We start from the raw sequence: 23,670 nt of genomic DNA on the forward strand, positions 1-23,670 counted from the left end.
GCTGCAGCCACTAGCCCGTGGCGCTACCCCGCGCCTCCTGTACGAACCGTCAGAAAGGTTAACAGGGGGCGCCGATCCGAAAGTCGGTGCGCGGCGCTGCCGCTTCCGCACTCGGCGCGTCCTGTGGGAACCAGGCGTTAGCGGTTAGTGGTTATTGTTAGCTTCAGCTAAATCTTTTAGCAGTTTATCGGTTTAGCGTTATCGAAGCTAACTTTTCAGTTAGCGGAAGGACGGTTATCGAAGCTAACTTTTTGGTTAGCTGTGCCCACCACTGTGTGAAACACTTTAAACAATCAGGTGAATGTAATATTTTTAATCTTGATATAAATAAATACTGTCAGTCTTTAGTAAAACGGCCAGATGTTACCTCTGTTGTTACAGGCAAAACTGTGAGTTGCTGGTCGTCCTGGCGTCCGCGTCTTCCCCCGAGCTAATTGTAATCACAATTAACGTTTCTGACACCAATAAAAGAAATGGCCAACAAAGAGAGCAGAAAATGTCAAAACTAGAACCATTGTTGTCACAGATTACTTGAAAAGGCAATCCAATTACTGATTACTTATCAAAAAAGTGATCTAGTTACTTTACTGATTACTTCAATATCAAAGTAACTAAGTTACTTTAAAAGTGACTTAGGTACTTTTTACCGATTTCCTCCCTTTGCTGCCTCAACATAAGAATGACAACTGGTTGTCTAAATAATACTTGATTGAAAGTGCACGGACTTGAAACATGAACATGTTTTTTGTTTCTGTTTCATCGGCTTTACAATACAGAAACTGGTGTTTAACTCGTTACACCTGCAGGCTGGTCTGACATCATGAAACTGTAACTGTTTCGGAAAATAAGCTTTATGAGCGAGGCCGATCGCAGAAACTGTAAACAGAGCCGTGCACGCCGGGAGAAGACGGGTCGCGCTCGCACGCTTCAGCCATTGGGAGGCGTTTCCTGGGAGAAGCAGGAGAGCCAGGCGGACGGTCTGGAGCATGTGTGTTTTTCAAAAAGCGAGTAACAGACGTTTGGCTTCGTCTTTTCGAGAAAATCCTGTATTACACCTTTAATATACGTGACCCGGCGTTTTGTCCTCCCCTGGGAAAACGTGACATGCCACGTCATCACAAATGCAAGAGAAACATTTTCTCTTAGAAATTCACTGATACATATATTATGAGGCAGGAACAAAATAGTAACGCACAGTCACTTAGGAAACTAACTTTAATCAGATTACTGGTTTGGAGAAATGAACGCGTTAGATTGCTCGTGACTGAAAGAAAGTAATCAGATTTAAATAACGCGGTAATGAGTAGCGCATTAGGGACAACACTGTTTAGAACAAACAAAGAAAATAATAAGAGATCCATCCTTGCTCCCGACAGCAGGTCCTGAACTTTGGAAAACTCTTCCTGTTAATATCAGAGCTGCTTCCTGAGTTGATTTGCTGCTTAGCCCACAAAGAACCTTGAGGTCCTCCAACCAACTATTTTTTGACATCCCTTCATGGCCGCGGGAAGTAGGGGTGCGGAGGGAGCTGCAGCTCCCCCTCGTGAATGTAGCAAACACTTCCATAATTGAAAACTACATCGCTTACTTTTATTTTATAAATAATTAATTTAGCTATGTTTCCAAGGCAGCCTAAATTCAGTCACACCGCATGGTGCCTCATGCTGACCTTTATTAAGTCAGATTGTGTGTTGAAGGAAAATGTACTTTATTTTGCGTGTTTTCAGGCCTGCAAAAACGACCCAGCTGGCCGAAACGCTGCACCGACAAAACACGCGATTTAAGTTTCACTTTCATTTTCTTCATATTTGCTCTCCTTATTTCAGTTTGTTCCTCATACCAGCGTTTTCGTCGTGATTTTTCTGATAATTCGGCGGAGTTCAATATGGTAAATAATGAGGATTGGACCGTGTTTCACCGCTATAAGCGTGTGTGTGTGTGTTTTTTTACGCTCAGCTGGAGCGCAGTGAAGCTCTGGGGCGCAGGACAGGTTCGGCTTGGCATTTTTTTTTTCCTCGCGCGAAAACACTCTCACGATAACGCAGCACGTTATCGCCGTTAACGGCCCAGCTATAATTTTAATATGTAGTTGCTGGTCCGCAACACGGTCAGCACAAGAGCATCTCTGTTAGGCCTGGTACCTGTGTGTGTGTGTGTGTGTGTGTGTGTGTGTGCTTGCGCACCCCCCCCCCCCCCCCTTTTTTTTTTCTCAGCACCCCCTGTTGAAAATCAGTTCCCTCTGCTATGGATAAGAGACGTTTTGACGTTTGGCTCAGAACTCTGTCAGTCCTTCCTTCCTTGAAGAGTGGAGTTTCTGTGAAATCACATGGCCTCTGGGTTTATGTGTGTGCGCATGCGCGAGTGTAAAAAAGGTTGTGAAGAGTCGGACTGCAGCTCGTCCTCATCACAGCAGCAGCCGGTGAGTCTCTCTTCTTTTCTGCTCTGTTTTTATTTTCCTCACTGAACCTTCGACAAAATTCTAATCAAATGATCAGATTCCATGTAACCATGGAAACCAGATCAAACACTTCATTGAAGAACATATAATTAAAGTTTTATAGTTGGTGACTCTGAAAGTCCTGTTAAAACCGGCGAGTTTATTTTATTACATCACCATAAAGACAGGAGTCACTTCACCCTGCTTTGTTGAGATAAAGATAATAAAAAGTGGAATATCTGTTGTCCCTGTGCAAAGGAGCGTTTTCAGTCCTGATCTGAAAGAAGTGTGTGTCAGTAGTTCGTTCCAAAGGTGAGGAGTGCAGGAACTAAGAGCTGCTTCACCTCGTGTCTTCTGGAAGCACTTGCGATGACCACGTGGTGACTTAAAATTAAGACCATGGGTGTTTTATAAAACTTCCAGAAACGTCTGGATTTTGCTCAGCTTACGCTCCAACACTGTGTACGACTGACAGATCATTCTGACTGAGATAAAACTCACAGCTCCAAGTTATTCTGCACTTAAAAAGCTTTTGACCACAAAAATATACCTCGTGTGATATTTTCGAGGTAATTAAATAATAAAGTATTTTCCTAATAAGTTGGCGAGACAATCATCACGCCGCATGGTGCCTCATACTGACCTTTATTAAGTCAGATTGTGTGTTGAAGGAAAATGTACTTTATTTTGCGTGTTTTCAGCCTGAAAAAGACCCAGCTGGCCGAAACGCTGCACCGACAAAACACGCGATTTAAGTTTCACTTTCATTTTCTTCATATTTGCGCTCCTTATTTCAGCTTGTGCCTCAGACCAGCCTTTTCCTCGTGATTTTTCTGATAATTCGGCCGAGTTCAATATGGTAAATAATGAGGAATGGACCGTGTTTCACCGCTAAAATCGTGCCAAATGTCCCCACAAGGATAGCAAAACGTGGAACGACGTGCCTTGTGGGGACCTTTTTCCGGTCCTAAGTAGGAGAAACAGTGTTTTCTTGACCATGTTGTTGTTACTGAAAAAAGTTAAAGTGCAAAAACATTTCTTTAGGGTTAGGCTTTGTTGTGGTGTGGGTTAGGGTTAGGGTAAGGGTCAGGGTTAGGGGCTAGACATGAATGGGAGTCAATGGACGGTCCCCACAAGGATAGAAATACAAGACTGAGCGTGTGTGTGTGTGTGTGTGTGTGTGTGTGTGTGTGTGTGTGTGTGTGTGTGTGTTTTTTTTCTTTGACGCTCAGTTGGAGCGTGGTGTGACTCTAGTGGCGCCGGACAGGTTCGGCTTGTTCAAACCCCCCCCCACACTCGGATAGGTTTTTTGTTGTTGTTGTTTGTTTTTGCCGCGGCGAGAGCGCAGATTTGCATTTGGATCAACCATAATTGATGTAAGTAACAGTGAAATATAATAAAATATTTAATAAAAATTTAATAAAAACTTCAATAAAACATTTCGAGGACTCTGTGTCCTAATCACAGCTGATCACGAGAGAGGGGTGGGGGTTCACGCTGACGGAGATGCCGAAATGAATGAATGACTTGAGGGAATGAGCTGAGTGAGCACCAGGCTTAATATGAGGCATTGGACTGCAGGCTCTACAGGACAAAGGTATTTATTCCTAAAATATGTTTGTTCTAAAATTAATTTTTGGAAAGGAGAAATACATGGTTTGCTGTACTTTGATGGAGGATATCATATTTTACCTGACTCTGTAACTGGCACCTCTGGAGACGCTGCAGGGCTCCTGCTGTCCTGCAGATTCCCCCTCGCTGACCTCCTTGCTAAATCTTCTTCCACCTTATATCTCTTTTTATTGTCTTTCTTTTGGGATTTGGTTGATATTTTTGGCCGTCTGTCTGATTGTCTGCTGTCAGAGCTCGCTCCCTGTTCAGATGCGCGCCTATGAACCGAAACAAGTCAATCGCAGAAAAGAAGTGCATCTTTTTTTAATCTTTTGGCGGGGAACATCGGACCCTTATGTGGAAAAAGGGTCCTATGTTCCCCGGTCCATACAAAGCGGGGAACATAGGTACGCTCCCCGCCGTTCATGGCCCAGCTATAATTTTAATATATAGTTGCTGGTCAGCAACACGGTCAGCACAAGAGCATCTCTGTTAGGCCTGGTACCTGTGTGTGCGTGCGTGCGTGTGTGTGTGCGCACGCGTGCGTGCCCCCCCACTTTTTTTCTCAGCAGCCCCTGTTGAAAAGAAGTTCCCTCGGCTATGTCTAATCCCTTCTTTCTTTTTCTTCTTCAGCCCATTCGTTAACAGCAATCTGACACGACATCCCATCGTCACAATGGCATCGTGAGTATCCTGACCAACACCAAAGATAAACACAACATGGAGCCTTGACCACGTAGTGAGATGAACCGACCTGAGAAATGTAATCGTTTTCTGGGTTCCCTTCACCAGACATGGCTTTCAACTCCACTATTCAGTGGCGTGTGAATAAAAGGGGCGGGGTTTGCTGATTGGGTAATTGATTGGCGGATGCAGAGTGGGTAGGGAGGACTGCTGATTGACTGGCCATGGCAAGAACGAAGGGATTTTAGGCTGCCATAGTTTGCACCTCTCAATTCACCTTCCCACACTGCCAACAGCGCCACCACCTTCAGTGTGTGTGTTCAGTGCAAGCACGTGTGTCAGTGACCTCGTGTGGGTATCTTTCTTTCTTGTGGAACCTTTAAATTTGGAATTTTTGACTAGTATTGCTTTGTTAACATTGTTAGTTTAGCACTGCAATAGTTGAGTTAAGCCCGATTCGTTCGGGATTAGCATCATCTCCGGACCGATGGTGACATGTGGTAATTACAGAGGACGTCTGAGATCTTAATCCTGTCAGAATTCGCTCACGGTAAGTACAAATTCCACCGCAAATGACCTAATCCCTTGCAAATAGTACATAAGAATGAGAGGGTCTGTATTTGGTATTTCCACCTTTGTGATGTTGTGGGTCTTGTCGGGTTTGGTGGTTCTTGGTGGTCTTGTGGTTCTTGTAGTTGTAGTAGTTCTTGGAGGTATCGTGGATTTTGTGGTTCTTGTTGGTCACATCATGGTCATCTTTGCAAATAGTCTGAATGACATGTTGGTGTTTCTATATTTCAGTACCATCTCATCCAAGTATCAAGAACTGGTCTCCAGAAGCAGGCTGATCTCAGGAGGACGTCCCAACGTCTACCAGCTGGAACCCACCAAGGAGGAGTGTGGTGCTCTGACCAGACTGACTGTTGGAGAGAGAACCTGAACAGACCCAATAAAACCATCCTGCTGGTTGGTGAAAGAGGAACTGGAAAGTCGACACTGATCAATGCTCTGTTCAACCACAGCATGGGAGTGACGTGGGAGGACGAAGTCTGGTTCCAGCTGGTGGAGGAGAGCTCTGATCAGAGTGAGAGTGCCACCTCAGAGTTATGGTGTACCAGATCTTTGGATTTGAAAGTAACGCTCCAGGCAACTCTCTGACCATCATCGATTACTCCGGGATTTGGAGACATTGGAGGGATTGAACGCGACGCCAACATCAGTGAAAGACTGCTGGACATGATTGGAGTGGAGGGCGGTGTGCGCAGCCTTGACGCGGTGGGTCTGGTGGTGAAGTCCAGCGTGAAACATCTGAGTGACCGACTGTCCTACACCTTCAACTCGGTGATGTCTCTGTTTGCAAAAGACATGGAGAGAACATTGTGGTTCTGGTGACCCACTCAGATGGAAATCACACCTCAAAATACTCCTTCAGGCTCTCGATGCAGCCAAAATCAAATGTGCGAGGAACAAGAAGAACCAGCCAACTCACTTTCTGTTTAACAACCAGCAGAAAACAGAGAGAACAGAGGAAGTTGAAAAAAGTTTGGAGCATGCATGGAGAATCTCAAAGAGAGGGATGGACCAGTTCACCGCCTTTTTAGATGGAACGACTCCTCAGGAACTGGAAGAAACGGCCGAAGTCCTGAATGAACGTGTTCGTCTGACAGCCTGCATCCAAAACCTGCAGGAGCAGATCCATCTGACGAAGCTGAAGAGACAAGAGATCCAGCAGAAGCAGGAAGCTGTGAGAAAACATGAAGAAGCAATGGCACAAAATAGGAACTACGAGGGTTTTATAGATGAGTCATACAAAGATAAAGAGGAGATTCCTGGAGGCTCGGACTCGGGCTCGGGCTCAGGTTCGGGCGTCGTGGCCAGCATCGTGGGCGGCCTCGTGGGTGACATCATGGGCGTCATCACGGGTAACAACGTGGGCACTGTCTTGCTCGGCGCCGTGGGCAACGGCGTGATCAGAGTCGTTCATGGCGTCGTGGGCGATGACATGATATGCAGTGTGGGTGGCTTCATGGGCCGCTTCATGGGCCGCTTCATGGGCGGCGCCATGGTTGGCATCGTGGTGAGCATCATGTTCAGCGGCGTCGTGTACTTTGTGTCGCGCTTGGTCCTGAAGTTTTCAGGAGCTGTCAACTGCAAGTCTTGCGAGGAGACGTGTCACTATCCATGCACTCGGGCCAGGAATGAGAGAAAGTGTAGAGTGATGAAAGATGGCCGCTGCACTGCTTGCAGAAACAGGTGTCCTGCACTGGATCACGTCAAAGACACATGGAAATACGTCACTAAGACACGGAGAGTGCCATACACTGATGAACTCATGAAAGAGGAGTTTCTAAAGCACAAGTCGGCCCAAAAAGAAGAAAAAACCCTGTTGGATGTACTGAGAGATGAGGAGAAGAAATTGCTGGAGGAGAAGTGGCGGCTGCTGGACGAAGCCTACCAACGTGTGGTCCATCTGGATCAGATCGCCCTCAATGTCAACTCAGTGTCCACCTGTGTCCACTACGACTTCCTGATTGAGCACATGTCAGAGAAAGGAGACCAGGAGAAGGTCCAGAAACTGGAGGAGATGAAGAGTCGAATGGACGACCAAAGCAAGTCAGCGGCCGCCTATGCAGAGACGAGCAGCACAGGACTGACAGAACGGAGGAAGGTGGAACCGGAGCTGCAGTGAGTGTTGTGTCTGAGAGAGGAGCTGTGGTTTCAAGTGTTCTCTGATGTTCTTTCAACATGAATACAGGAAAGGTGTGTGCTGTAGAAGTGGTGTGGGTTGACGGGCCAAGGAAAATAACTTCAGTTTTTTTTTTCACTTTCTTGTTTTTGGGTTAGTTTGAAGTTAGTTTTGGGACGTCCAGGACTTGACTGAAGCAAGACGTGATTTAAGAGGACTGAAACTGATTGGATGTGTGGATTTGAAGGACATGTACTGTATAATGATAGTTGAGATGTTTGAAACTCGACCTCCGTTTGACGACAGACCTTTGCAGACAGGCTTTAGTTTTGCTGAGAAGTACTGAGAGCGTAATATGTTGCAATAACAAGTTATCTGTTGGAAAAACCTCATCAGTAATTGACTTTATCACAAAATTCATGTGCTTGGTTGTTTTGGATGACTTTGTCAAACATATAAATGAGGACAAGAGAGTTTAGGAGTTTTGTCACCTGTGCAGTGTTTTTCTGTCAAGATACATTCAGCGTAAACAGAGACACTGAAAACCCAGAGGACCCTGAAATCAGGTGCCATGAGACTGAATTTAAAAAAGGGAAATATCAAAAAATGAGGTCAGCCCATCTGTTTGTGTTCTCCCAAAAACAGTTAGTAAAATTGTGTCATTTTTATTACTTAATATGAAGTGTGCAATTATGGAGCCTTAACAAAGAACCGTTGTCAGCTGGCTGCTGGAGATGTGGAAGGAACCTAGAAAGATGCTACGTCTGAGAATTCATGTTGAAGGGTGATTGGTAATGTAAACCAGAAGTGCAACGTCTTAACGGGATCAATACCTTCAGTATGATGTGATGTGTGAAGGTGAAGAAGCTACTTGTTGAGTGTTTTGGTCAACGCCCGTGTATAAATCACTGCTGAGTCAGATATCATGTCAAACTTTATTCTTCATACATAGACATAGAAAAAAAAGTGAAGCAGCCATGTGATGATGGAAAATAACAAATAATGCTAAAATACTGTTCATTTGTCTCTTATTTCAAGTTTAAATCTTTGTAAAAGTGTTTTGGAATCATTTTGAAATAAGAATGATCTTTGAAATTGAAGTTAAACGTGTGATTGGTTACTGTTCTTCTGTTATCAGTGTGCTCGTGTCTTTTCTTTGTGCACCTGAGTGTTTATGTGGATGAAATGGAAGAAAGTAGGTGTGAGGAGATTTGTTTCCTGTGTGTTGTGTTTCCACGTCTTCTGGCTGCAGACCACACCTCTCAAGCCCCCGAGGCGTCAGTCCAGCCCGGAAATGATGTCACTTCCTGTACACTGGGACCGGAAATAGCGACACTGTTTCACAGCCGAGCGAAAAGACGAAGTGACCAGTCTGTGAAACACTTTAAACAATCAGGTGAATGTAATATTTTAATCTTGATATAAATAAATACTGTCAGACTTTAGTAAAACGGCCAGATGTTACCTCTGTTGCTACAGGCAAAACTGTGAGTTGCTGGTCGTCCCTGGCGTCCGCGTGTCTTCTGAGTTAATTGTAGTCATCCACTGCCACAGCCGCTGTGGAGTAGAAAAAACAAAAGCAACATTTATTCCACAGAGTCACTAGATCCACGGGGTGATACAAAAACCGCAAAAAGGACTCGATAAGAAGCTGTGTGACTCCACAGTAGGGCATTAAAGCTAGGGTTGGCGATCTTGGAAAACTAGCATGTAGCACGAATGTAGCATCTCCCCAAGGCTCCGCCCAGCTCCCACCCCATTGGAGGAGCTCCGTTGGGAGCGGAGACGCAGAGGACGTGCGCGCGGTGCGCGCAGCGCTTCCGCGTCCAGTGCGTCCCTGGCATAACCTGTCCTCAGCGCTTCGTTTCTTCGTTTTCTTTATTTGGACTACGCCAAGTTATGGCGCACTCACCGGTAAGTAAAGCCCCAAACATTCTTCTCCGCCATTCTGCAACGACGCTCCGTCCTTCTACGCGTACTGAACCAGGGTCAGTGCACGCCACTGACGTGTACGCGCAGGGGGCAGGTCGAACGGCGAAGGGATTTGATTGGTTTAAAAAAAAGGTGTCCCGTGATTGGTTGCTGTTTTTTCCCGTTTTACTCCTGCTGTAGATAGCAGGATATTTTCCAAACTACTTTAAGAACACGCCATGAATTGCTTTCCCATCGGGTCATAAAAGATCATTTTAACCAGTATTTAAAAAAATGTATCTCATTCAAATCACCAACCCTAGCTTTAACAGAAACGTCGACTAGTCGACTAGTCGACAAGTCGACTTGCGTTGCACAAGTCGACGTTAATTTGGATGAGTCGAAAAGTCGTAGGTTATTCTTTCTCTCATCTGTCACCCGACAGCACGCAAATCTCCATCCAGCGCGTGTGGATGCGCTCATCTTTCTCCATGAAAACATGGAGCGCACGCCCAAGAATGTGAGGGAAGGTGACCCAGCTGGATTACGAAACTGATCGTGATCTAAGGATATTACAACTATAAGGATTCTTTTTTACCCTTTATCTTTAGAGGCTGGTGAGTTCTGTTTTCATTATTTTTATTGCAAGCTGAAGTTGGTTTCTCATTGACGCCTATTTGCGGTTCTGAAGTATTTAATTTCTATTTATTTCACGTGAAAACTGTTTTCTAAGTAATGTTCTGTGAACCATGCAAGCAAGACCAGTATTGAATTATAATTCCGACAGCCATCGTGTTTTTGATTACTTTATTTATTTCATTGAGACAAGTTGCACAGTGAAGTTGGTTTCTGATTGAGGCCTATTTGCGGTTCTGATGTATAATTTGAATTTATTTCTCATTAAAACTGTTGTCTAAACCAATGTCTCTGTGAACCATGCAAGCAAGACCAATACTGAATTACAACTTTTGCAGCCATTGTGTTTTGATTATTTTGGTATTTATTAGACACGCACCCTTTTTTTTTTTTTTTTTTCAAAACATGATGCAGACTCGCACGGTGTGCGTCTTGGCTGCTTTAAATGTAAAAGAAGACTCACGGTGTTAACCTTTGTTTTGTTCGGGTTAAATGTACATGGCTACGTTGCAGTGAACTTTATTCCATCGCTGGACAGCTGTGTGTCCGTGCTGCTCCCAGTCAATGTGACTCGACTTCGACTTTATTGACAGAATAAGTCCACTTGAAAAAGCTGAAGTCGTTAATGCCCTACTCCACAGCTGGTGAAACGTCTCCCCTCTAGCAGCTCACAGCCCAGCGAACCCGGAAGTACTGCGGAGCACCTTCTTAAAGGGCCAGCTACCCAATTAACGTGGCTGACACCAATAAAAGAAATGGCTTAGGTACTTTTACCGATTTCCTCCCCTTTGCTGCCTCAACATAAGAATGACAACTGTTGTTTAAATAATACTTTATAGAAAGTACACAAACTTGAAACATGACACAGGTTTTTTGTTTCTGTTTCATCGACTTTACAATACAGAAACTGGACGAGCTGCTTTCGTCAAGCCGTTGTGCGCTCGCTCCAATCAGGTTGTACTTATTGCGCATTCAGAGTGTTTATGTAGCCGGTGAGGCTTCCGTTTCAGCTAGTAGCTACTTACTGATGGCGAGTCTGACATCATGAACTGTAACTGTTTCGGAAAATAAGCTTTATGAGCGAGGCCGATCGCAAGAAAACTGTAAACGAAGCCGTGCACGCCAGGAGAAGACGGGTCGCGCTCAGCAACGCTTCAGCCATTGATAGGCGTTCCTGGAGAAGCAGGAGAGCCGGGCGGACGGTCCTGGAGCATACGCGTATTTTTCAAAAAAGCGAGTACAGACGTTTGGCTTCGTCTTGTCGAGAAAATCCCCGTATTACAACCTTTAATATACGTGACCCGGCGTTTGTGTCCTCCCCTGGGAAAACGTGACATGCCACGTCACCCAAATGCAGAGAAACATTTTCTCTTAGAAATTCACTGATACATATATTATGAGGCAGAAACGCACAGTCACTTTAATCAGTTACTGTGTTTGGAGAAATGAACGCGTTAGATTGCTCGTTACTGAAAGAAAGTATCAGATTTAGAATAACGCGGTAATGAGTAGCGCATTAGGGACAACACTGTTAGAACAAACAAAGAAATAATAATAAGAGAGTCCTCCTTGCTCCCGACAGCAGGTCCTCAACCTTTGTAAAACTCTTCCTGTTAATATCAGAGCTGCTTCTTCTGATGAGTCTTTAAATCATTACTGAAAACAAATTTCTTTCTCACTGGCTTTCAATTCAAGCTGATTTTAAGGCTTGTTGGTGTCATAATTTTATTGTATAGCAGTTTTGTGTTTTAAATCTTGTGGTTTAATGTTAACTATAGTAGACCTTTCATTATGTAATGGTAGTTATTGAATGGTGGACAGCACTTTGGGGCAGTATGTTCCTGTTTTTTAAATGTGCTATAAAAAAAACAAAAAAAAACAAAACTTGACCTTGACCTGTAAACCTTCAAAATGCTTTGTTAGCAAAGGGCTTCCTGTCCTTTATGTAATTGTGCACAAATCAATAGATTAAGTTTCGTAACTGTTCATAAACCAGATTGCTTCTCTCTGGTGTCTTCGAAATTGTCTTTGCTTTACTCAATAATAATAAGCTGCAATATTCTGCTTCTAAACTCAGATAAAAGACGTTTTGACGTTTTGGCTCAGAACTCTGTCAGTCCTTCCTTCCTTGAAGAGTGGAGTTCTGTGAAATCACAGTCTGGTTTGTGTGTGTGCGCATGCGCGAGTGTAAAAAGGTTGTCAACAGTCGGACTGCAGCTCGTCCTCATCACAGCAGCAGCCGGTGAGTCTCTCTTCTTTCTTGCTCTGTTTTTTTTCCTTTCCTCGCTCAGAACCTTCCGACAAAATGTTAATCAAATGATCAGATTCCTGTAACCATGGAAACCAGATCAAACACTCATTGAAGAATATATAATTACAGTTTTATAGTTGGTGACTCTGAAAGTCCCTGTTAGAACCGGCGAGTTTATTTTATTACATCACCATTCAGACCACGAGTCACTTCACCTGCTTTGTTGAGATAAAGATAATAAAAAGTGGAATATCTGTTGTCCTGTGCAAAGGAGTGTTTTCAGTCCTGATCTGAAAGAAGTGTGTGTCAGTAGTTCGCTCCAGAGGTGAGGAGTGCAGGAAGTGAAAGCTGCTTTCTCACTGACTTGCTGTCACTTTCGATATGAGCTACAGATTTACGATTGTTTTTTCTCAAAAATGCGGGGCGACGTGGCGTCTGGATTTTGCTCCGACAAACTCAGGGACAGAGTTCGTCAGTTTGTTCAGGTCCCCCCCCCCCCCCCCCCCCCCCCCCCCCCCCCCCCCCCCCCCCCCCCCTAAAAAAAAAAAACCTGGAAATTGGAGACAGATGGGGTAAAACAAATCCTGAGAGTGCTCTGCAGGGCCCGGATCTTCCTGCCCCAGTCACCCGTTTACTGCCGGAGGCACCGAGGACAGTCATGACAGAGGACAGTCATTCTTACACATCTGATCCCATGGCCGCGGGAAGTCCGGGGTGCGGAGGGTGCTGCAGCTCCCCCTCGCAATTAGCAAAACTTCCATAATTGAAACTACATCGCTTACTTTTATTTTATAAATATAATTAATGTAGCTATGGTTCCAAGGCAGCCTAAGTCAGTCACGCCGCATGGTGCCTCATATTTAAGTTTATTAAGTCAGATGTGTGTTGAAGGAAAATGTACTTATTTTGCGTGTTTTCAGCCTGAAAAAGACCCAGCTGGCCGAAACGCTGCACCGACAAAACACGCGATTTAAGTTTCGCTTTCATTTTCGTCATATTTGCGCTCGTTATTTAGTTTGTTCCTCATACCAGCGGTTCCTTGTGATTTTTCTGATATTCGGCCGAGTTCAATATGGTAAATAATGAGGAATGGAACGTTTTTCACCGCTAAAAGCGTGTGTGGTGTGTGTGTGTGTGTGTGTGTGTGTGTGTGTGTGTGTGTGTGTGTTGTGGTGTAGTGTGGTGTGTGGGTGTGTGTGTGTTTGACGTTCAGTTGGAGCGTGGTGTGACTCTCGTGGCGCCGGACAGGTTTCTTCTTCTCCACCCCCCCCCCCCCCCCCCCCCACCCCCCCCACAGCGTTTCTTCAGCCAGGCTGGGCCAGGCAGACATCCACACTAAAATATCTCCAAGTGAAGTTGGATGTGTAGACCCAGCTCCAGACCCCGCACGGGATATGTTTTTTTTGGTTGTTGTTTGTTTTTTGCCGCGGCGAGAGCGCAGCTTTGCATTTGCACCAAACTAGTTGATGTAAACGACGTGAAAATATAGTAAAAATATTATAAAAACTTAATACTAACTTAAATAAAAAAAAAATTCGAGGACTCTGTGCCTTCAGAGCGGGCAGAGCGGACGGATCGCGGCAACCTAGTTGATGTAAACAACAGTGAAATATAATAAAATATTTAATAAAAAAAAATTAATAAAAACTTCAATAAAACATTTCGAGGACTCTGTGTCCTAATCACAGCTGATCACGAGAGAGGGGTGGGGGTTCACGCTGACGGAGATGCCGAAATGAATGAATGACTTGAGGGAATGAGCTGAGTGACCACCAGGCTTAATATGAGGCATTGGACTGCAGGCTCTACGGGACAAAGGTATTTATTCCGAAAATATGTTGTTCTAAAATTAATTTTTGGAAACGAGAATACATGGTTTGCTGTGCTTTGATGGAGGATATCATATTTTACCTGAATCTGTAACTGGCACCTCTGGAGACGCTGCAGGGCTCCTGCTGTCCTGCAGATTCCCCCTCACTGACCTCCTTGCTAAATCTTCTTCCACCTTATATCTCTTTTTATTGTCTTTCTTTTGGGATTTGGTTGATATTTTTGGCTGCTGTCTGATTGTCTGCTGTCAGAGCTCGCTCCCTGTTCAGATGCCCGCATATGAACCTAAACAAATCAATCGCAGAAAAAGAAGTGCGTCTTTTTTTAATCTTTTGGCGGGGAACATCGGACCCTTATGTGGAAAAAGGGTCCTATGATCCCCGGTCCATACAAAGCGGGGAACATAGGTACGCTCCCCGCCGTTCACGGCCCAGCTATAATTTTAATATATAGTTGCTGGTCAGCAACACGGTCAGCACAAGAGCATCTCTGTTAGGCCTGTTACCTGTGTGTGCGTGCGTGCGTGTGTGTGTGCGCACGCGTGCGTGCCCCCCCACTTTTTTTCTCAGCAGCCCCTGTTGAAAAGAAGTTCCCTCGGCTATGTCTAATCCCTTTCTTTCTTTTTCTTCTTCAGCCCATTCGTTAACAGCAATCTGACACGACATCCCATCGTCACCATGGCATCGTGAGTATCCTGACCAACACCAAAGATAAACACAACATGGAGCCTTGACCACGTAGTGAAGATGAACCTACCTGAGAAATGTAATCGTTTTCCTGGTTCCCTTCACCAGACATGGCTTTCAACTCCACTATTCAGTTGCGATCGTTGCACGTATGAACAAAAAGGGCGGGGTTTGCTGATTGGGTAATTGATTGGCGATGCAGAAGCGGGTAGGGAGGACTGCTGATTGACTGGCCAGGCAAGAACGAAGGGATTTTAGGCTGCCATAGTTTGCACCTCTCAATTCACCTTCCCACCCTGCCAACAGCGCCACCACCTTCGGTGTGTGTATTTAGTGCAAGCATGTGTGTCAGTGACCTCGTGTGGGTATCTTTCTTTCTTGTGGAACCTTTAAATGTGGAATTTTTGACGAGTATTCCTTTGTTAACATTGTTAGTTTAGCACTGCAATAGTTGAGTTAAGCCTGATTCGTTCGGGATTACATCTACTCCAGACCGATGGTGACATGTAGTAATTACGAGGACGTCTGAGATCTTAATCCTGTCAGAATTCACTCACGTCTGTAATTTGTAAAGTACAAATTCCACCGCAAATGACCTAATCCCTTGCAAATAGTACATAAGAATGAGAGGGTCAACATTAAATATTTCCACCTTTGTGATGCTGTGGGTCTTGTCGGGTTTGGTGGTTCTTGGTGGTCTTGCGGTTCTTGTAGTTGTAGTAGTTCTTGTAGGTATCGTGGATTTTGTGGTTCTTGTTGGTCACATCATGGTCATCTTTGTAAATAGTCTGAATGACATGTTTGTGTTTATGTATTTCAGTACCATCTCATCCAAGTATCAAGAACTGGTCTCCAGAAGCAGGCTGATCTCAGGAGGACGTCCCAACATCTACCAGCTGGAACCCACCAAGAAGGAGTGTGGTGCTCTGACCAGACTGACTGTTGGAGAGAGAAACCTGAACAGACCCAATAAAACCATCCTGCTGGTTGGTGAAAGAGGAACTGGAAAGTCGACACTGATCAATGATCTGTTCAACCACAGCATGGGAGTGACGTGGGAGGACGAAGTCTGGTTCCAGCTGGTGGAGGAGAGCTCTGATCAGAGTGAGAGTGCCACCTCAGATGTTATGGTGTACCAGATCTTCGAATTTGAAAGTAATGCTCCAGCCAACTCTCTGACCATCATCGATACTCCGGGATTCGGAGACATCGGAGGGACAGAACACGACGCAATCATCAGTGAAAGACTGCTGGACATGATTCAAGTGAGGGCGGTGTGTGCAGCCTTGACGCGGTGGGTCTGGTGGTGAAGTCCAGCGTGAATCGTCTGAGTGACCGACTGTCGTACACCTTCAACTCAGTGATGTCTCTGTTTGCAAAAGACATGGAGAGAAACATTGTGGTTCTGGTGACCCACTCAGATGGAATCACACCTCAAAATACTCTTCAGGCTCTCGATGCAGCCAAAATCAAATGTGCGAGGAACGAGAAGAACCAGCCAACTCACTTTCTGTTTAACAACCAACAGAAAACAGAGAGAACAGAGGAAGATGAAAAAAGTTTGGAGCATGCATGGAGAATCTCCAAGAGAGGGATGGACCAGTTCACCGCCTTTTTAGATGGAACGACTCCTCAGGAACTGGAAGAAACGGCCGAAGTCCTGCATGAACGTGTTTGTCTGACAGCCTGCATCCAAAACCTGCAGGAGCAGATCCATCTGACGAAGCTGAAGAGACCAAAGATCCAGCAGAAGCAGGAAGCTGTGAGAAAACATGAAGTAACAATGGCACAAAATAAGAACTACGAGGGTTTATAGATGAGTCATACAAAGACACAGAGGAGATTCCTGGAGGCTCGGGCTCGGGCTCGGGCTTGGGCGGCGTCATGGCGTCGATGTGGGCAACATCGTCGCGGCGAACATTGTGGGCAGCGTCATCGTGGGCGTCGTCATGGGCAACGTCATGGGCTGTGCCATACGCGGCGCCGGTGTGCGGCTCCATGGGTGTCGTCATAGCCGTTGTCTTGTCCTACATCGTGGGCTACGACGACGACATGAGGAGTCTCGTGGGCAGTCACACGGGCGGCTGATGGTCGGTGCCGTGAGCGCCGTCGTGGGCACCATCATGTGCGACATCGTGAACAGCATCGTGAGCAGCTGTTGTGGGCAGCATCGTGTGCGGCGCCGTGTGCGGCTCCATGGCTGTCGTCATAGGCGGTGTCTTGTCCAACATCGTGGGCGACGACGACAACGTGATGAGCCTCATGGGCAGCTACATGGGCGGCGTCGTGGGCATCATCGTGGGCATCATCGTGGGCCTCATCGGGGCCTCATCGTGGGCATCATTGTGGCTGGCGCCGTGCGCAGCATCATGGGCGGCGTCGTGAGCAGCATCACGGGCGTTGCCGTGTACGTCGTCGTGTTCAGCGTCATCGTGGTTGGCATCATGCTCAGCATCATGTACTTTGTCTCCACGCTTGGGTCCCGAAGTTTTCAGGAGCTGTCCAACTGCAAGTCCTGCGAGGAGACGTGTCACTATCCATGCACTCAGGCCAGGAAAGTGAGAAGTGTCGTGTGATGAAAGATGGCCGCTGCACTGCTTGCAGAAACAGGTGTCCTGCACTGGATCACATCAAAGACACTTGGAAATATGTCACTAAGACACGGATAGTGCCATACACTGATGAAACTCATGAAAGAGGAGTTTCTAAAGCACAGTTGGCCCAAAAAGAAAGAAAAAACCCTGTTGGATGTACTGAGAGATTGAGGAGAAGAAATTGCTGGAGGAGAAGTGGCGGCTGCTGGACGAAGCCTACCAACATGTGGTCCATCTGGATCAGATCGCCCTCAATGTCAACTCAGTGTCCACCTGTGTCCACTACGACTTCCTGATTGAGCACATGTCAGAGAAAGGAGACCAGGAGAAGGTCCAGAAACTGGAGGAGATGAAGAGTCGAATGGACGACCAAAGCAAGTCAGCGGCCGCCTATGCAGAGACGAGCAGCACAGGACTGACAGAACGGAGGAAGGCGGAACCGGAGCTGCAGTGAGTGTTGTGTCTGAGAGAGGAGCTGTGGTTTCAAGTGTTCTCTGATGTTCTTTTGATATGAATAGAGGATGGGCCGGCCCGGACTTCAGAGGTGCCCTAGGCGAGCCTGAGACGAGTGCCCCTTGGGAGCGTGTTTTTTCGAGCGGTTCCGACAGTTGTTGAGCGGGGGGGGGTTGCTGAGGAGCGATGCCGAACAATAGCGATCAGTGCCGAGGAGCGCCAAGGAGCGCGGTGCGTCAGACCGCTGCAGGAGCACATGGAACACGGAGCATCGTGGCGCCCCTTGTATGACCGCAGCGCCCCCCCCCCCCCCGACGTGGTGCCCTCAGCGGCTGTCTAGTTCGCCTATGCCTAGAGCCGGCCCTGAATAGAGGAAAGGTGTGTGCTGTAGAAGTGGTGTGGGTTGATGGGCCAAGGAACATACATTCTTTTTTTTTTTGGTAACACTTCACTTGAAGCACATTATAAGTAAATTTATAAAGCATTATAATGCCATTATAACACGTGTAGCTATAGTTATAAACATTCATAGATGATCACAGTGCCAGGATAACCCTACCCTAACCCTAATCCTAATCCTATGCTTATAGTGCTGTATAGTGCGTTATAAAGCATTGTGATCATGTATGAGTGTTTATAACTACTTATAATGTGTTATACAGGGAGGCTTTAAGTAAACTGTTACCTTTTTTTTTTTCACTTTCTTATTTTTGGGTTAGTTTGAAGTTAGTTTTGGGACATCCAGGACTTGACTGAAGCAAGACGTGAATTAAGAGGACTGAAACTGATTGGATCTGTGGGTTTGAAGGGCATCTACTGTATAATAGACCCTCCAGAAAAACGCAATTATGCGATCGCACGAATTCACGCATAAATCACCCTTTTCCTGCTGATTATGCAGGGGCCACATATTTTCCAAAAGGGGCGCATAATTCCCACAATAATCTCACATTTACCGCGAAAAAAAGAGAAATAGTCTCACTTAAAGTCAATGAACAAGTCGCTAGTTTGAATGCGCTCTTTTAAGTGAACGACGAGAGCCGGTTCTCAGCTGTGTGAGAGCTGTTCCTTTGTGCAAATTGTCCACGTTTCCTTCACGTGTCTCCTGAGTGTCTCCTGAGTTCAGCTGTCACCGCTGCCTTCATGTGAACAACCAAGTTTCAGTTTTCCGCAGCAGCTCCAGTCACCTGAACGCAGCAGCTGACTAGCGGAGAAGAAGTGTGTAGAAACCGGAGCGGAGCCGGTGTTTTGGAAGAACTGGTTTCCTTATTAACTGGCGACTGGGTTTCTTTCACGTCCCTTGTTGCTGATAGATGTTAACAACCAGACAAAAAGCCGTTCAGACCTTTAATGAGTCTGATTTCAACATCCGCTGCTACGAGCAGCAGCAGGAAGTGCTAAAGTCAGTCACCAGTTAACAAGGAAACCAGTTCATTTGAAACACCGCGTTGACCGTTTTATCACTGGTTTTAGCAATTGTGTGTGTGTGTGTGTGTGTGTGTGTGTGTGCGTGCGTGTGTGCGTTTGTGTGGTGTGTGTGTTGTGCATGCGCAAGAGAGAGAGAGAAAGAGCGTGTGTGGGTAACCTACATATCTGGCATCCTTTCGCATATTTCACAGCATACTTCACAACTGTCCGCAATTTTACCGCATAAAATGGCATAAAAACCCTGCATATTCGTTTGCATAATCAAGCATTTTACTCGCATAATCTGGGATTTAAGTACGCATAATCAAGAATTTTTGCTCGCGTTGTTCTGGAGGGTCTAGATAATGTTAAAAGAGATGTTTGAAACTCGACCTCCGTTTGACGACGGACCTCTGCAGACATGCTTTAGTTTTGCAGAGAAGTATTGAGAACGTAATCTGTTGCACTCACAAGTTATCTGCTGACAAACCTCATCAGTAACTGACTCAACTGACAAGAAACTCAGGGATAACATGCCACCTCCCCAGTGTGGCGCCTCGGCTGTCTTTGAGCCCATCCCCCAGCATGTGTTTTACTTTTGAGGCTGCAACTCTTGCTGATGTTTTGGCTCTGGTAACCAAGATGAAACTCCCTTCCTGTTCCTCTGATGTCATCCCCTGTTCTTAGAGGTACTGGAGGCAGTCGGTCCCTGGGTCACCGAAATGATAAACCTCTCTCTGTCATCAGGTGTGTTTCCAAATGCCATCAAGCACGCCATTGTGGAGCCATTACTAAAAAAAGGAGGTTTAGACCCGGCAGGCCGAAATAATTATAGGCCCATCTCTAAGCTACCGTTTTTGTCAAAGGTCCTTGAGAAGGTGGTCTGCAACCAGCTGTCTTCCTACCTCGACCAACATAAACTCTTTGATAAATTTCAATCTGGCTTCCGTAAGCACCACTCCACGGGAACAGCCCTACTGAAAGTGTCCAGTGACATAATGATGTCTGCCGATTCGGGTAATTGCACCGTGCTCGTTCTCTTGGATCTGTCCTCAGCTTTTGCCACTGTTGACCACCAGGTCCTGATAAATCGATTGAAGGACCATGCGGGACTGTCGTGGTCGGTTCTCCAGTGGTTCACCTCGTATTTGTCTGGACGTAGCTTTTGTGTGTCAACAAACCAGATAAAATCAGAGTCCATGAATCTGGTGTGCGGGGTGCCACAAGGCTCCGTCCTGGGCCCTATCTTATTTCATTGTACTTGATCCCCCTGGGTAAGATCATCCAAAGGTTCAAGGATGTTTCTTACCACTTGTATGCCGACGACATCCAGCTCTATTATTCTTTCAAGCCGGATGAGATAAAGAAGCTGGATTCCTTTTTCCATTGCTTGGCAGAAATAAAACAAGGCTCAGTGAAAACTCTCTTCAGCTAAATGCAGACAAAACTGAAACACTCATCATCGCCCCTGATGCCTCAATTCCAGGGATCAAACAGCACCTTGGTGACTTAGGGCAGTCCGCGAATTTGTGCCTTAGAAATATGGGTGTTTTCTTCGATAAAGACGTGTCTCCAGTGCAGCACTGTAATCAGCTGACAAGAAACTGTTTCTTCCATCTCAGAAATATCTCGAAACTCAGGAAAACGGTATCATGCAATGATCTAGAGCTCATCATTCATGCCTTTGTTTCTTCACGCTTAAACTACTGTAACACCCTGTTTTCATGCTTGAACAAGGAGCTTTTGAAGCTGCAACTTGTACAAAACTCTGCAGCGACAATACTGACCCGCACTAACAGGTGGACTCGCATATCACCCATTTTAATGGAGCTTCACTGGCTACCTGTCTCTTACAGAGTCCATTTTAAGATTTTGGTTTTAACCTTCTGGGCCTTGCATGGCCAAGCTCCTTCTTACATCTGTGACCTGCTCCAGCCTTTTTCCCCTGCGAGGGCTTTAAGGTCTGCAGACCAGAATCTTTTAAAGGTGCCGCGTACTCGGTTTATGACCAGAGGAGCCCGATCACACCAGGCCGTTGCTCCCAGGCTCTGGAATGATCTCCCGCTCTCTCTCCGCTCAGTTGGGTCTATTGACACTTTCAAAACACAACTTAAAACTTTTCTGTTTGCCCAAGCATTCGCTTAGTTTTTCGGGCCTGTTATGATCTCCTTTTGATGTTGACTATTTATCTGTATTTAACTGTTGTTTTCTTGTTGTCTTATATAGGTTGTGAAGCACTTTGTGGCTCTTTGCCTATGAAAGGTGCTATATAAATAAAAATTACTTACTTTATCACAAAATTCAAGTGCCTGGTTGTTTTGGATGACTTTGTCAAACATATAAATGAGGACAAGAGAGTTTAGCAGTTTTGTCACCTGTACAGTGTTTTTCTGTCAAGATACATTCAGCGTAAACGGAGACACTGAAAACCCTGAAATCAGGTGTCATGAGACTGAATTTAAAAAAGGGAAATATCAAACCATGAGGTCAACCCATCTATTTGTGTTCTCACAAAGACAGTCAGTGAAATTGTGTCATTTTTATAAGCAAATCTAAAGTGTGCCATCATGTGGCCTTAATAAAGAACCATTGTCAGCTGGATGCTGGAGATGTGGAAGGAACTAGAAAGATGCTGCGTTTGAGAATTCATGTTGAAGGGTGATTGGTAATGTAAACCAGAAGTGCAACATCTTAACGGGATCAATACCTTCAGTATGATGTGGTGTGTGAAGGTGAAGAAGCTACTTGTTGAGTGTTTTGGTCAACACCCATGTATAAATCACTGCTGAGTCAGATATCATGTCAAACTTTATTCTTCATACATAGACATAGAAAAAAGGTGAAGCAGCCATGTGATGATGGAAAATAACAAAGAATGCTAAAATACTGTTCATTTGTCTCTTATTTCACATTTAAATCTTTGTAAAAGTGTTTTGGAATCATTTTGAAATAAAGAATGATCTTTGAAATTGAAGTTAAGCGTGTTATTGATTACTGTTCTTCAGTTATCAGTGTGCTCGTGTCTTTTCTTTGTGCACCTGAGTGTTTATGTGGATGAAATGGAAGAAAGTAGGTGTGAGGAGATTTGTTTCCTGTGTGTTGTGTTTCCACGTCTTCTGGCTGCAGACCGCACCTCTCAAGCCCCCGAGGCGTCAGTCCAGCCCGGACATGAAGTGACTTCCTGTACACTGGGACCGGAAATATCGACACTGTTTCACAGCCGAGCGAAAAGACGGAAAGTGACTCGTCTGTGAAACACTTTAAACAATCAGGTGAATGTTATATTTTTAATCTTGATATAAATAAATACTGTCAGTCTTTAGTAAAATGGCCGGATGTTACCTCTGTTGCTACAGGCAAAACTGTGAGTTGCTGGTCGTCCTGGCGTCTGCGTGTCTCCCTGAGTTAATTGTAACTTATTCCAGAGTCACTAGATCCACGGGGTGATACAAAAACCGCAAAAAGGACTCGAAAAAGAAACCGTGTGACTCCACAGCTGGTGAAACGTCTACCTCTAGCAGCTCACAGCCCAGCGAACCCGGAAGTACTGCGGAGCACCTTCTTAAAGGGCCAGCTACCCAATTAACGTGGCTGACACCAATAAAAGAAATGGCCAACAAAGAGAGCAGAAAATGTCAAATCTAGAACCAGTGTTGTCACAGATTACTTGAAAAGGTAATCCAATTACTGATTACTGATTACTCATCAAAAAAGTAATCTAGTTACTTTACTGATTACTTCAATATCAAAGTAACTAAGTTACTTTAAAAGTGACTTAGGTACTTTTTACCGATTTCCTCCCTTTGCTGCCTTAACATAACAATGACAACTGGTTGTTTAAATAGTGCACCAACTTCAAACATGAACATGTTTTTTTGTTTCTGTTTCATCGACTTTACAATACAGAAACTGGACGAGCTGCTTTCGTCAAGCCGTTGAGCGCTCGCTCCCAATCAGGTTCTACGTATTGCGCATGTGCATTCAGAGTGTTTATGTAGCCGGTGAGCTTCCGTTTCAGCTAGTAGCTACTTACCGATGGCGAGTCTGACATCATGAAACTGTAACTGTTTCAGAAAATAAGCTTTATGAGCGAGGCCGATCACAGAAACTGTAAACAGAGCCGTGCACGCCCGGAGAAGACGGGTCGCGCTCGCACGCTTCAGCCATTGGTAGGCGTTTCCTGGGAGAAGCAGGAGAGCCGGGCGGACGGTCTGGAGCATGTGTGTTTTTCAAAAAGCGAGTAACAGACGTTTGGCTTCGTCTTGTTGAGAAACTCCCGTATTACACCTTTAATATACGTGACCCGGCGTTTTGTCCTCCCCTGGGAAAACGTGACATGCCACGTCACCCCAAATGCAAGAGAAACATTTTCTCTTACAAATTCACTGATACATATATTATGAGGCAGAAACGCACAGTGAAATGAACAGACCCAACTTTGAAATGCAGATTAACAGCGACATTTTTTTTTCTCGTGCGAAAAC

The 23,670-nt window shown here is 45.4% G+C and overlaps 1 protein-coding gene and 1 long non-coding RNA gene across 4 annotated transcripts; both read left to right on the forward strand.

Moving 5' to 3' along the window:
• Positions 1–2,307: 2,307 nt before the first annotated feature.
• LOC115383941 (uncharacterized) lies at positions 2,308–5,662 on the forward strand. Its single transcript, XR_003930770.1, has 3 exons — positions 2,308–2,419; positions 4,682–4,732; positions 5,534–5,662. It is a non-coding gene; the product is annotated as an uncharacterized LOC115383941 (long non-coding RNA).
• Positions 5,663–12,166: 6,504 nt separating this feature from the next.
• On the forward strand, positions 12,167–17,427 carry LOC115383937 (uncharacterized). 3 transcript variants are annotated; one of them, XM_030086156.1, is made up of 3 exons: positions 12,167–12,207; positions 14,681–14,731; positions 15,553–17,427. In XM_030086156.1, exon 3 carries the CDS (start codon positions 16,682–16,684, stop codon positions 17,306–17,308), a length of 627 nt encoding a protein of 208 aa, XP_029942016.1. In that variant the 5' UTR covers positions 12,167–12,207; positions 14,681–14,731; positions 15,553–16,681; the 3' UTR covers positions 17,309–17,427. The 3 variants fall into 3 exon arrangements, with proteins under 3 accessions (XP_029942016.1, XP_029942017.1, XP_029942018.1); XM_030086157.1 differs by lacking the exon at positions 12,167–12,207 and adding an exon at positions 13,930–14,034; XM_030086158.1 differs by lacking the exon at positions 12,167–12,207 and adding an exon at positions 13,930–14,034 and having other exon boundaries at positions 15,553–17,426.
• Positions 17,428–23,670: the final 6,243 nt, after the last annotated feature.

Source organism: Salarias fasciatus (genome assembly GCF_902148845.1).
Source record: "Salarias fasciatus chromosome 23 unlocalized genomic scaffold, fSalaFa1.1 super_scaffold_20, whole genome shotgun sequence".
NCBI classification, from domain to species: domain Eukaryota; kingdom Metazoa; phylum Chordata; class Actinopteri; order Blenniiformes; family Blenniidae; genus Salarias; species Salarias fasciatus.